We start from the raw sequence: 12709 nt of genomic DNA, 5'->3' as shown, positions 1-12709 counted from the left end.
GTTTAGGATTTTGTCTTAAGTTAGTTCTGTGAATCGGGCCCACTGAGGAAAAATAGCCAACAATGCTAAGATCAAATGCTCAAAAGCCGACAAAGGGGGAGCATTGGTAATAATGAACACATCACTGTATGAGGCAAGAGTCATGGAACACATTTCAGATAACACAACGTGCATGAAATTAGATGAGAACCCGACAACACAGTTTGCTAACATATTGAAGGAAATTGGCAAAAAAACATATGATACATGAGTGATCAGAGAAAAAACTAAGATCTTTCTCTTGAAACAAAATCCCTACAGCCCTGTAATGTATATGGTTCCAAAGATCCATAAGGACTTAAAAGATCCACCATTCAGACCAATAGTGTCCACACGTGGAAGCTTACATGAGCCCGTAGGTCAACTCTTGGACAAATATCTACAACCAAGTGTGAGGAGTATGTAAACTCATGTAAAAGACACCACTGATCTTATATTGAAATTGCAAGACATCACGATCGCTAAAGAAAAGAAGATTTTGCTATGTACAGCGGATGTAAAATCTTTATATACCTCAATTCCGCACCTTCAAGGCATTGAAGCCATAGAACATGCTTTAACCCCTTTGCCGCGGGGCTAATTCCCCCGCGGCGCTGGGGGGCGCCCGCAGTGCCACGGTGCTTGTGACGAGCTCGGCTCATCACGCTGCACGGTGGCGCTGTGCTCATGATGAGCTGAGCTCGTCATGACCACGCCCGTTTGCGTGGAACGCTCAGCACAGCAGGAGAATTATCCCTGCGTGTGAGTGCCGCGTGGGTCATGACGAGCTCAGCTCGTCACAGTGCCACCGTGCCTCATGACGAGCTGAGCTCATCATGAGCACCGATGGTGTTAACACAGACTGATTTAGAACTACTCATGCAAGTATTTTTGATGGAATTAATGTACTTTACTCTATATCAGAGCTATTTTCAATGGAAAGAAGATTGGTACCTCCAACTAACGGGCACTTCCATGGGCAATTGCACTGCACCGGCATAGATGAATCATATAGTATAACAACCACAATGGCAGAGTAACACCTAACTGTTTTTGTGATATATAGACATTTTCATTTTATGGAAAGGGACTCAAAATGAACTGATGATGGCATTATTGACACTGAATAACGTAGATGAACGCATACAACTCACTTCTGAAATATCAGAAACGAGGATTACATTTTTAGATGTGGAAATCACCAGAACAAGCGAAGGATTGGAGACTGACATATTTCGAAAGAAAACAGACAAAAATAATATATTACACTATAGCAGTTTTCACCAGGCATCCTTAAAAGAACATCTACCGACATCACAAATGATGAGGGTGAAAAGGATAATATCAAACCCGGAAAAGATGAATGAAAGGATTGAAGATATGGCAAAAAGGTTCACTGAAGGAGGATACTCACTTTAGAGTGGGCAAAACAGAGCTGCTACTCAATTTCTCGAACGGATCTCTTAAGAAACACTGCTAAACCTAAAAATACCAGAATGGTGGTAGTATCTAAGTTTTCGAATCACTTAAAGAAAAATAATCAACCGACACTGGCCGATGTTGGCATTAGAACCTGATTTCAAATCCATGTTTTCACAACTGCCTTTGTTTGCACATACCAGAAGTAGAAATTTTGGGGAAATCCTCAACCAACAACAGACTGACCAACAAGAAGCAAAAGGAACGACAACATGTACGAATTGAAGCAATTGAAACATCATAAAAGGAACTAACACACCACATCCTATGAAAGGATACAATATTAAATTACGTAACACAGCTACATGTGACAAAAGTAATGTAAGATACCTTTTAAAATGCCCATGTGGAAAAGTATGTGTGTGAAAAACTGAGTGCAAAATCAAAACGCGAATCAATGAACATAAATCCGACATCATAACGAAGAACATGAAGTCAACCATCGCAACACACTTTATGGAACAACAGCATAATATATCGCAACTGAAATTCCTAATCCTTGAAACCATTAAAAAAATAGAAGGAAGAGACAACAATAAACATCTCCTGTGACGAGAACATTTCTGGATAATGAAGCTCAATCATGCAAGCCTTATGGACTGAAAGAGCGCATAAAGTATGCATGTTATCTTTATATAAAGCTTATTATGGACTTTATATGTTATATCGAGTTCTGTTCGCTGGTACTAATATATTCTGATGTAAAAATCAAGAGATATCTGTTCACTGACATTCCCACTAACGTTAGCCCCACATCACCATACACTTTGCTTTCGACATTTAAGATGGCCGCCATGTAACATGAATAGTCCTATTTCTATTATTATCAATCTCCTTGGGAACCTTGGTATCCTACAACTAAGATGGCCGCTAGGTAACTCGAATAGTCCTCTTTTACTAGTAACTAAGCCCTACGGGAACCTTGTTAACCGAGACCTACATTTAAACATCTGATGTTTAAATAGCCTATCGGGTGCATGGATTGTTTACACACGGAAACGCCGGGTATCGAGTAGACGCTTTAACGCCACGAAGAAAAGCCGCACAGAAGACTTGCGTATCAAATACAAGTAAGATGTTATCAGCGATGATCAAAATCACAAAGTGTAGTTTTCACGGTTGAAACGTCCGTTTACTTGATTTTAACCACTGTCGTTTATTTTGAGGACAGTGAACCACGTAACACGCTTAGCATCGTGAGTAAACATTAGGGCTTATTCCATGACGTCTCAGCACGAGTCACGCGATAATTTTAATAAGTCACTAGAACAGTTTAGCATGCACTCCTTTAAGCCCTACCCTCACAAAACCACACTACTCACAGGTGCACCCTTGAATAAACGTTTGATGTATATATTTGAGTGTTTTTCGAGTTTAGAACAACCACCCGAGTGTATGTTACATAATGAGGTATCTTTTGGTTAACTACTAGACTAAGCATGAGTCAGGGATACAGATTTATCTACAGAATGTTTTGAACAGCATGTGTGCCATGATTTTTTTTGCAGAGATGCTCCCTGAAGAAGGGCAAGTAGCCCGAAATGTATAGAAGCTATAACGAGTGATGTTACAGTTGAAAAGCTCTATGAAATGTACACAATTTCAACGAAATGAAACAAAAAGAAATACATTGCATTGAGAATCATTTATAAGTGCAAGTGATTACTGTTGAGAAGTATTGTCTAATCCTTATCATAGGATCATTGGTGTGCCCAGGGGGATGCAACCAAAAGAATTTGGGAGCACAACAAAGTATTGATCACAGAGACATCCCAAGGTCGGAAGATGCCACCCAGGGAGCACCCTTAAAAATCAGATATAAAGTTTAAATCAACAAAACGAAATTTGATAAACAAGAGAGGTTGTGTTGTGCTTGTCGCTGAGGTCCTGGGAGGGTGTGACGTCCATGGCTTCGCTGGGTGGTTTGGTGAATAGCTTGATGATAAGTTAATTCGGGTTACTGCAGTTAGTGAGGATTTTGTTCGGGGTGAAGGTCTTCTTGGTGGCTCTTTTATGTCTGTGTTATTCTGTCATGACGTTCTTGTAGGTGGTCTGGTCTTTGGAGGCTTTGCTATTTCGCCATCGTTTTTCGAGGCGCCTTCAGGAGTGTCTGGCTTCTTGGAAGTCTGTGGTGTACCAGGAGCCCTTCAAGGGGTGCTGTCTGTCGGTTTTCGGAAGGGTTCGAGCTTGTGGCGTAGATAGAGATCCAGAGGTGAAACTCCTTGGCAACGGAGTTGGCATCGGTCATTGCGAAGGAGTGTCGTGGGTGAGGGTGGCGTGGACTCCTTAGACTCCCCCGGGTGTCTAGTTTTCAGAAATGTCTAGGTTTAGTAGATTTCCCTTGATGGCCCCGAGCGGGGACAAAAAATCCAAGTGCCCCCAATCTATCACAAAACAACCAGTTTTTTAAAGGGGGCACCAATGTTTTTGGCCCAGGGATCGGCGGCCATCTAAGGAAACCTACCAAACCCAGACATTTCTGAAAACTAGGTATCCGAGGGAGTCCACAGAGGTATGGCTTGCGAGGATCCCACAAGGTTTTCTTACCCAGAAACCCCTGTAAACCTTACATTTTGCTTAAGAAATCACTTTTTCCTCACATTTCAGTGTGGGAAAGTTGTGGGATCCCAAACCCACGCAAATTTCCTACCACCCAGCGTTCCACCAGCTCTCCCGATGAAATTGCTACCTTACTTGTGTGGGTGGGCCAAGTGTCCGTGACAAGGAAGTGGCCAAAACGTATTGTAGAGGCATCAAAAAGTATCGATCACAAAACAACCTAGTTTTGCAAATGGGTTGTCTGCGTTTTTGGTCATCAACTCGGCAGCCATCTAAGAGAGCCTACCAAACCCAGACAGTTTGAAAACTAGCCACCCGGGGGAGTCCAGGGAAGTCTGGCTTTCGTGGATCCCCCAATGTTTCCTTACTCAGAATCCCCAGCAACCCTCAAATAGTGCTGAATAAAATGTAATTGTCCTTACATTTGTGTGGTAAATTTGTAGGATCACTGAGGTTGTGCGCAGACTACACCACAAGGTCTGTGTAGTGCTAGGTCATGGCAGTAACTAGGTGCTGTTAAAGTGGCAGTATCCGCTGCAGCACTGATAATCTGGTTTGATACCTTCGTGCCCTCAATAATCTCTTTAAAGTCCTGGCATCCGTCTCTGGGAATGTCTTCTATAAATTGCTGAACAGAGTGCCCTGTCGAACCTTCCCAGGAAGACAGATGTGCTTGTAGCTTTCATGTCGACAGCTGATTATCCACACAGTCTTCTGCCCACATAAATTAGCTTCTTACTTTCCTTGTCAGGACGAACAGTAGAAGGAGCTGTAGCATGCCGTTTTTAGGCCGTGAATATAATGACCAAATCAAGTGTAGGATCCGTGTAAACAATAATGGAACTTGATCTGGAAGTCCGTATTTCTTCTGTAGGCAAGATGGTGCAGTCGTAATAGATGCTGGTGTTAAGAATTATTACATGGCTGGTTTGAAGAGACCTGGGACTGGTGGAAGCAATAGTCTAAAGAAGGGCTGTTGGTGCAGTGTCCTGAAGATGACCAACATAGTGGATGTGGTAGTTGGCAAGTCAATGTTTAGTTTGTTGCCCTCTGATAAGCACCTCCTGGAAAGTACCAATATTGTCGATAGGAAACATTCTTGATGGAGGCGAGTTCTCTTCAATGTTGTGTGTCCTCAACATCGAACAAGGACATTGTTTCACACTAGACTTTCTTCTTGTGGATCTTCCCCTGCAGGAGACCTCCAGGGTGAAACAGGAGCATTGGTAGAGGGAACAGTCTCTCCTCGCTCCTCGGATGACGTTTCAGCCAGGGTATCTAGCCTACTTCGGTGCACTACTTGACCATGCAGACGAACTTCCCCCTCTCTCCCTAAAATTTCAAAGTGCACGTGGAGAGGGTCTTGCAGTGGCGACAGGTCTTAGGATCATGAGAATCTGGCAAACAGAATACGAATCCTGTGCTGGTTTGTTATTGCCATTTTTGTGCCACATTCTGGGAATTTTTCCAAAAAGTGATGGCATTTTGCAACAAAGTTAAGATTTCCTGTCAGTAAAATATCAGAAAATACTCTTCGCCCTAAGACATCAAGTGAATCCCTTTGGAAGGGGTTTCTGAGGAATAAATGAAGTGAAAAAGCCTTAAAAAGGCAGAGCTCAGCTCAAGGACCCTCTCAGCAGGATGCAGAAAATGTAACTGGGCAAACAGCGCCTGCAGGGCATGATTATAACCTGGAGCTCTGGTTGCCCTTAAAGATGCAGTGTTCTATTCTCATTGTTATAATGCTGCACCATATACAGTTCTATCACCCTATTTTTCCCTATAGGTTACTTTAACATAAGTACAAATAGTTTGTGAAGGAGGTATTTAAATAGTCACTTAATTTTTCTTAATGGTCTTTATTTCTCATGCCTTTTTCTTCCATATTTTTAAGTAAACAATGGGTTTGTCAATAGAGCCTATTTTAAGGCTGCAAATTATACCTTTTTGTCACATGTACCTCCAGGAAGTTCTGAAGGAAGGTGAAGATACTGTAAAATATGCGACTGTGAAAGAACTGCTCCAGGGTCCCCGCACGTGGGTAGGACTATTCAGTGCTTATGATTATCAATGAAGATACCCTGATAGAGAAGTACAGGAATACAAGAAAGCCCTATGCCCGTAGAATCCCCAGGGATGTCTAAAATTCAGAAATGGATAGGGTCAAGCGGCAGACCACGGTCCTAAATAGAGCCGGCTAACATCACCACAATAGCCTTTCCCCCAAACATCACTTCCTCTCTTAACATGGTTGAGTTTTTTTAAACTTCCCTGTCCCATGCGATAGTCCCACTCCGAAACGTTACGCACCAACTTTATCGGAACATGTACGATAACACATACTGGTAGAACATTTGTTTTTATCTATTGAATTTCTCTATATTTTGGCTTACAAATGCAATCCAGAGTGCTTAAAAAGAAAGTTTGACAAATCCTCTCAGAGTCACCTGAAATTAAGGGACACCCCAAAATCAGTAGTGCAAATAAGCCCGAATTCCCAAACTAAGAATCTTGGACACATTTAAAAAGAAATACATAGCTTTCCTTCATACCCATTTATGTTTATTTATCCATGAAGATTTTGCTTTTGTATTGATGCATCGTCAAAACACAATGAAAATTCACAAGCGGCAGTTCGGCTAAGGGCTCTGGCTATTGCCTGTTTTGATCGGCTTTGAGAGCAAAAAATGACAAATGAAAGAATCATTCTTTATCTTTTTTCCTACTTACTTTCAAGATTATTTGATCTCCACTATTAGTTTCTTTTTGAAAACCAAACATCTACACAAATGGTCCATTGCTGAATTCAGAAATGTGTCCAAGTCTAACTTAGAGCAAAGTATGTCTTTCAGGGTTCATCAAATAGCATAATTTCAGTGCCTAAAATAATTTTAATATGTCAAAGGAAATGTAATCTAGATGAGCAATTTGAAGATATAAATCCCCACTTGATTTTGTATAATCTCCTAATGCTCCTTGTAACAGTGCTTTGTTATTCCCCAGGAAGTTTTGCTCGATGTAAATACTAATGCATACACAAATGAGCATCCACTTAAATGCTTATTCATTTTCCGGTGACAGCCACCTTTCCTCTTCCTTATTAACCATTGGTAATATTACTTATATATTTAAGATTTGATAGAGTAGACCTCCTAGGCACAAAGCTTGGTTAAGCCTAATGAACCAGCCTCACTCATCACTTATGACAGTCTAGAGTCCACAGCTTTTAATAACTTGGCAACACAGTTTGTCAGAGACAAAAGGCGCACTGGTCCACCTCCCTTAACTTCTTTGCTAGCTCCAAAGTAAACCGTGTTCTTAGACAGTTTAATCAATTGCTACTTCAAACATGACCTACAATTAAGGGGTAGAATAGGGCAGCAGAAGTCTTGTGAAATACTGCATTGCGTCTTTTTGCCTAAAATTCTTTACTCAAATTTCTTATGGTCGTCAAGATCTTCACCACTAACCAGTTCATTTAGATAGGCGGATTCAACGCATTACCTTTTTTAGGCTTCACCCAATTTAAGTAAAACAATTTCCCTTCATCTGGGAACACCAAATATAAATATATCAAACGTAAATCCCTGTTGCAGGTACATTAATAATAAATAATAATATTACAGTGTCTGAAACGACACCACAGCTCACAAAGTAGAGTGATCCGTAGGTCCCAAGCTGAGTCCCTACTAATTAATACCAATACATAAATACCTCATCATTTACGGTTTTGTTTTATTTTGTACTAGCTTAATTGTACATTGTGTAATTCGCCAAAAATAACACTGTTGTATCTACAAAGTTTAAAACCAGCGGTTTGGTTTGTACTTAAAAAGGAATAAAATCTAAAATGCAGAATACAATTAAAAAAAAAAAAAAGGAGTTGGGCAAAATAAGTATATATTTCAGTTTACCAATATTATATGTTTCTTCTGCATTTGGACAGCATCCCCTTTGTTCAATTACATTTATACTTGTGCCCTATCGCATCTGAATGACAATTTTTTTTTACTACTTAGCTAACATTATACCTCAAGCATGAGACCCGTTAAATAAAAATGACATTACATTAGAAATGTAAAACAAGACATACTTAGCTCCAAGGCCTGAGTTAACATATCGCGTTCATATACAATATCCAAAGGGGGAACACATTTGCTCAATACATGGTCCTCCTCGTAGTCATCATCATCTTCCACTTTTCGTCTAAATTCTTTAATCAAATGTAGGCAACGTACAATTATGTCAGTACCTATTAACAAAAAATAAAACATTGATTTCAGATTTTGTTTTCATTACAGCAATATACAATCATCTTTATAGTTAAATCCTGCACCTCTCTATAGTACCTGCACCACTGTATAATACTATACATTAAATAAAAACCTTCTTGAACAATCTAAGCTGTTATGAGCCTTCATACCACAATGCTAAGGCATTACCTGAACATTGGTCTATATTCTTTTAAAGTTTCATATTTTCTCTTGCACAAGACAATTCTAATGATGCAAAAAATTGATACATTCCATTTTTTAAATCAGCCATAATAACAAAAACATTTTAGCAAAGCGCCACACCCTCATAAAATACCAGGAGACATTTTTATTAGTAATCCCATGTCTGTGAACATATTTACTAATCCTATATAATGACATAAGAAAATATTCCAAGAACATGGAAGGGATCAGAAATCATCTCCATTTACAAACAAAAAGGGACGTAGGGATAATCCAGCCAACTACAAACCTACAAGTCTGATAGATAACTTGCAAATATATTCTGCAGACAAGTATCATGCAAAGATCAGAAGCGGATGGATAACAACCACGCCCTGACCAACTTGCAAGTCCGTTCCAGGAAAAAAATCAACAGAAAGCCTTGCATACGGCATTAACCCCTTTCCCTAACAGGCCTCCCCCCGTGCCACGCCCTTTTATTTACTATTTGGGGTCATTCACACTTTGGCCCACATAACATTTTGCCTACAAGGTAACCACGAAAAATCTGCGTCCTTTACTCCAACATCCTGAGGATTCTAAAGGTGAGCTATACATTTCCGAAAAGTAGAAAAAATTCTGAATTCAGCAAGGGGTCATTTGTGTAGACCCGCAAGGTTTTTATATGGAAATTAACACTTAAAGTAAAGGAATATTGAAATGTAGTTGAAAATCAGCCATTTGTGCCTACATTTTCACCTGTACCTTCTAGTTGCAGGGTTATATGAGGCTTGTAGGTTCACCAAGAATATGAGGTACCCAGAGCCAATAACTGAGTTGCACCGGGCAATGTTTTTTCATTGTGTACAGGGTATACAGAAATTAATTTGGTAACATTTAAAGAGTGAAAAATCAGAATCAAGGAAACCCATGTCTTTCTGAAAAGGGAACAAGATATGGAGTTTAGAAGCAGGGGTTATTCGTGCATCTCTGAATTTGTGGGTACCCATATTAGCATGTGAATTAGAGGTTATTGTTTGAAATTACTTCTTTTTTACACTGTCTTTCATTTGGAAGGAAGAAATGCATTGAAAGACAAATAGTAATAACACTTGTTCTACTATTCTGTGTTTCCCTGTGTTTCCCTACGTTTCCAGATAAAGATGGTACTTCACTTGTGTGGGTAGGCCTAATGTCTGGACACACCAGAACATGAACTTAGAATACCTCAGGTCACGTGGAACACATGAACACTCTTTCGTTATACAATCATTTCAAACCAGAACGTGGAGTAAATGAGGACGCGTGCACATTTGAAATATTTATTTACTAATGCATTGTTCTCAAACGCAGTATCTTAGATAATATAAGCAAACATATTATAAGAAGCAAAGTTATCAGCATAGTTACTAGTCCATAGAATGTGAATGGGGACAGCATGCTAAAATGCTGACATGAATAGGAGTTAACAACACCTAATTCTCACCCTCCCTATCTAGTATATTATATTATATCTAAGAAGGTCTCTTTGGGTTTTAGCAGGGCAGCCCCATACCTCAAGATCCTAGTGGTTAGGGATCACATCATCTTCCACCAGCTCTCTGCATTCGAAGCACCATCAAGTGTGTTGTGTGCTCTGTGCAAAGCGATATAAAACGCGCCTAAAGCCAGATTCTGGCAGCAGCTGCATTTATGTTATGTCTAGGAAGGTGCGAAGATCAGACCTCACAATAACACTGTGTCGAGTTATCCTTGAAGGTTTCAGCACTCACTGTACAGACAGTTTACCAAGGAAAGCTGATATCAGAGCAATAACATATTATTCTCATGTAAATCATAACGCTCTACTAGGCTGAAAGCTAAAACAACAAGTATGTGTCGTGTGCAGAAGCAGCAAAAGGTAAAATGGTGTTTAAACATTTAATAAGCTCATGCTAACTTAACACAGTATATAGGAAATAAGTATCTATATGACATCCCCCCATCATCCGAGCACGGATAAGATTAGATAAGGGGCACATCATGAAAGCAGAGTTCAAGAACGATTAGCCAGTTCAAACTCAAAAAATTGGTATAAAAAAATGTGTCAGTCAATTTAAAAATATTCCAACTTGACAATTTACTGTTCACTTTTACTCAAGTCAATAGGTCTGGGTGGTGAAAATTTTCCACATACATTTCAAAAATTGTGTAAGTAATAACGGTATGTCATCAAAAGCATGGAAAACCTTTAAGACAGGACTGAATATGCAAAATATGCAGCACAGCCTCCAACAGGAAGTTACTGTCATCATCCGAAAACAGTTCAGCCATCCAATTTAATAGCGGAAAGAACAAACGTGCTCTTCAAGCACCGGAGCCTCTAGCATCATCAGAGGACAACTCAGTGGGTTCTCAATAAAGCTGTGTGCCAAGAAATCTTGAGCTGCTGCGAGTATGTTCCAATGACCCATTAGTCCATGCATCACTGCCAAGGCCATAATCCTTTCGCCAGAACAAACCATCTCATGAGTAATTATGGGACTCATCAGTCGATTAAAATCCACGTTAGGAGACACCGTCTTGCAGAGACACAAATCAAGGGCCTACTCTAAATCGCAGCTCAGGCAATTAAACACAGGCTGGACACATGTGAAATAGGAAAAACGAAACGATAATCCATATGCTGCGCTTAAGGTGGCAAGCGGCAGCGTGCCATAATAATCAAGCATCCTGTTGCGAAACAGTGCAAGGTGGGGCTGAGCATCGTGTAACACAGGAGGGGCATCCATTTTTTATAAAACAGAATATCACCAGAACGCCTGCAGCCAGCGCCAGCAAAACAGGAAAGAGACAAAATAAGCTTGAAAATATCGAATGGAAGAAAGCAGGAATGACTCCAAATATCTTTTCAAAGGAAGTCACAAGACCACTGCTAACTATTTCAAAAAAAGTGAGCGAGGCCAGAAGTGGAGGACGCGTTAAAGATTGAATGAATCAGCGCGCTGAAATGCAATGGCAAGTCAGTATTTAATAGCGCCTGCACCTCTGTGCGGGTGTTGGTGACGTGAAGGACAAATGTTTCACAAGCTGAAGTCAGGGCCACTTCTTTTTGAGGCAAAAGGGCTCTTATTCTACTCATTCCATTCAGCTCTACCGTCAAGGTTGGAATCCGCGGCCAGATGGAAACATCCGAATTCCCATGTGGAGGAGGATACAGAACGTTTTTGCAACACACTACACGTAAAGATACTGTAACCACATAAGCAATACCTCTAATTAACCCACAACAATCTTCATTATTCAAAAGTAAATAACTACCGTTTGCCAGTAATGTGAAAGTGGGGATGATTGCGGGAAAGGGAGTACCTTTCAAAACACAGGCTAAATTGGGCCGTTCTTGGTTGCAAGAACCATGCAGTTGAATAGATCTACAAATGAACAAGTGATCTGGTGTCTCGGTGCACTCTTCACCTTTAAGATAAACCTCTTTCCCATCTTTTAGGCATCTGTAAGTAAACGGAAGCGACCACGCTTCATGTAGAAATGAACTACCTAGTGGTTCGTATCGGCCTATCGCAATATATCGCATACAATTTGTAAATTTAAATAAAGCAAACGGTAGTGTGATTAACCCGTGGATAAGCCACGTGGCTGCAGTGGCTTCTGCCACAGAAAACGGTAAAGACTCCAACCTTTCAATGTGTAACATAGAAAAAGATGCATCTCTCATCGAAAGTAAGCGTTAATTTTCAGTCAAATTAAAAGGGGCAAAGAGGGAGGCCTTTCCCAGACTTATGCGTCTGCAGGGTCCACGCAAATTGCATAATGGAACGCAATTGAGTTTGACCATGGTACAACACAGATACTTCATCTTGCACAATATCAACAACAGAAGACACAATATTATCGAACGAGTAAATGCGGGAAGAAAGCATGTTAATGCTATTATCTACAACTGCAAGCACTTTTTCTAAATTACCTTGATCAATAGCCCTAAGGCGTTTAGCCGCCTCAATCTGTGATGTTTTCCAGATTTCATTGTAAATCGCATATATCCATCTTTTTGATCTACCACTAGCTGGGCCTTTTATGAAATCATTTAAATCCACATCATCTGTTAGCCTGGATAGATGCAGTTTAACTGATACCAATGTAGAATGTTTGAGCCAATTCTGACATAATTTGCCTACTGAATAAGTGTTGACAGAATGGTCAGTTTCAAAACGAGGATCGGG

The 12709-nt window shown here is 40.2% G+C and overlaps 1 protein-coding gene across 4 annotated transcripts in view; it reads right to left on the bottom strand.

The window, feature by feature from the left end:
• GTF3C1 (general transcription factor IIIC subunit 1) overlaps positions 1-12709 on the bottom strand; it is a 2559884-nt gene that overhangs the window by 2104587 nt on the left and 442588 nt on the right. For all 4 annotated transcript variants that reach the window (XM_078662887.1, XM_078662886.1, XM_078662885.1 and 1 more), the window contains exon 7: positions 8150-8308. In XM_078662887.1, the coding sequence (XP_078519013.1) occupies positions 8150-8308 (159 nt within the window). The remainder of the gene's footprint in view (positions 1-8149; positions 8309-12709) is intronic.

Source organism: Lissotriton helveticus, chromosome 10 (assembly GCF_964261635.1).
Source record: "Lissotriton helveticus chromosome 10, aLisHel1.1, whole genome shotgun sequence".
NCBI classification, from domain to species: Eukaryota; Metazoa; Chordata; class Amphibia; order Caudata; family Salamandridae; genus Lissotriton; species Lissotriton helveticus.
Note: the sequence above shows the minus strand (reverse complement) of the source record. Positions and strands in the feature narration are given on the sequence as shown.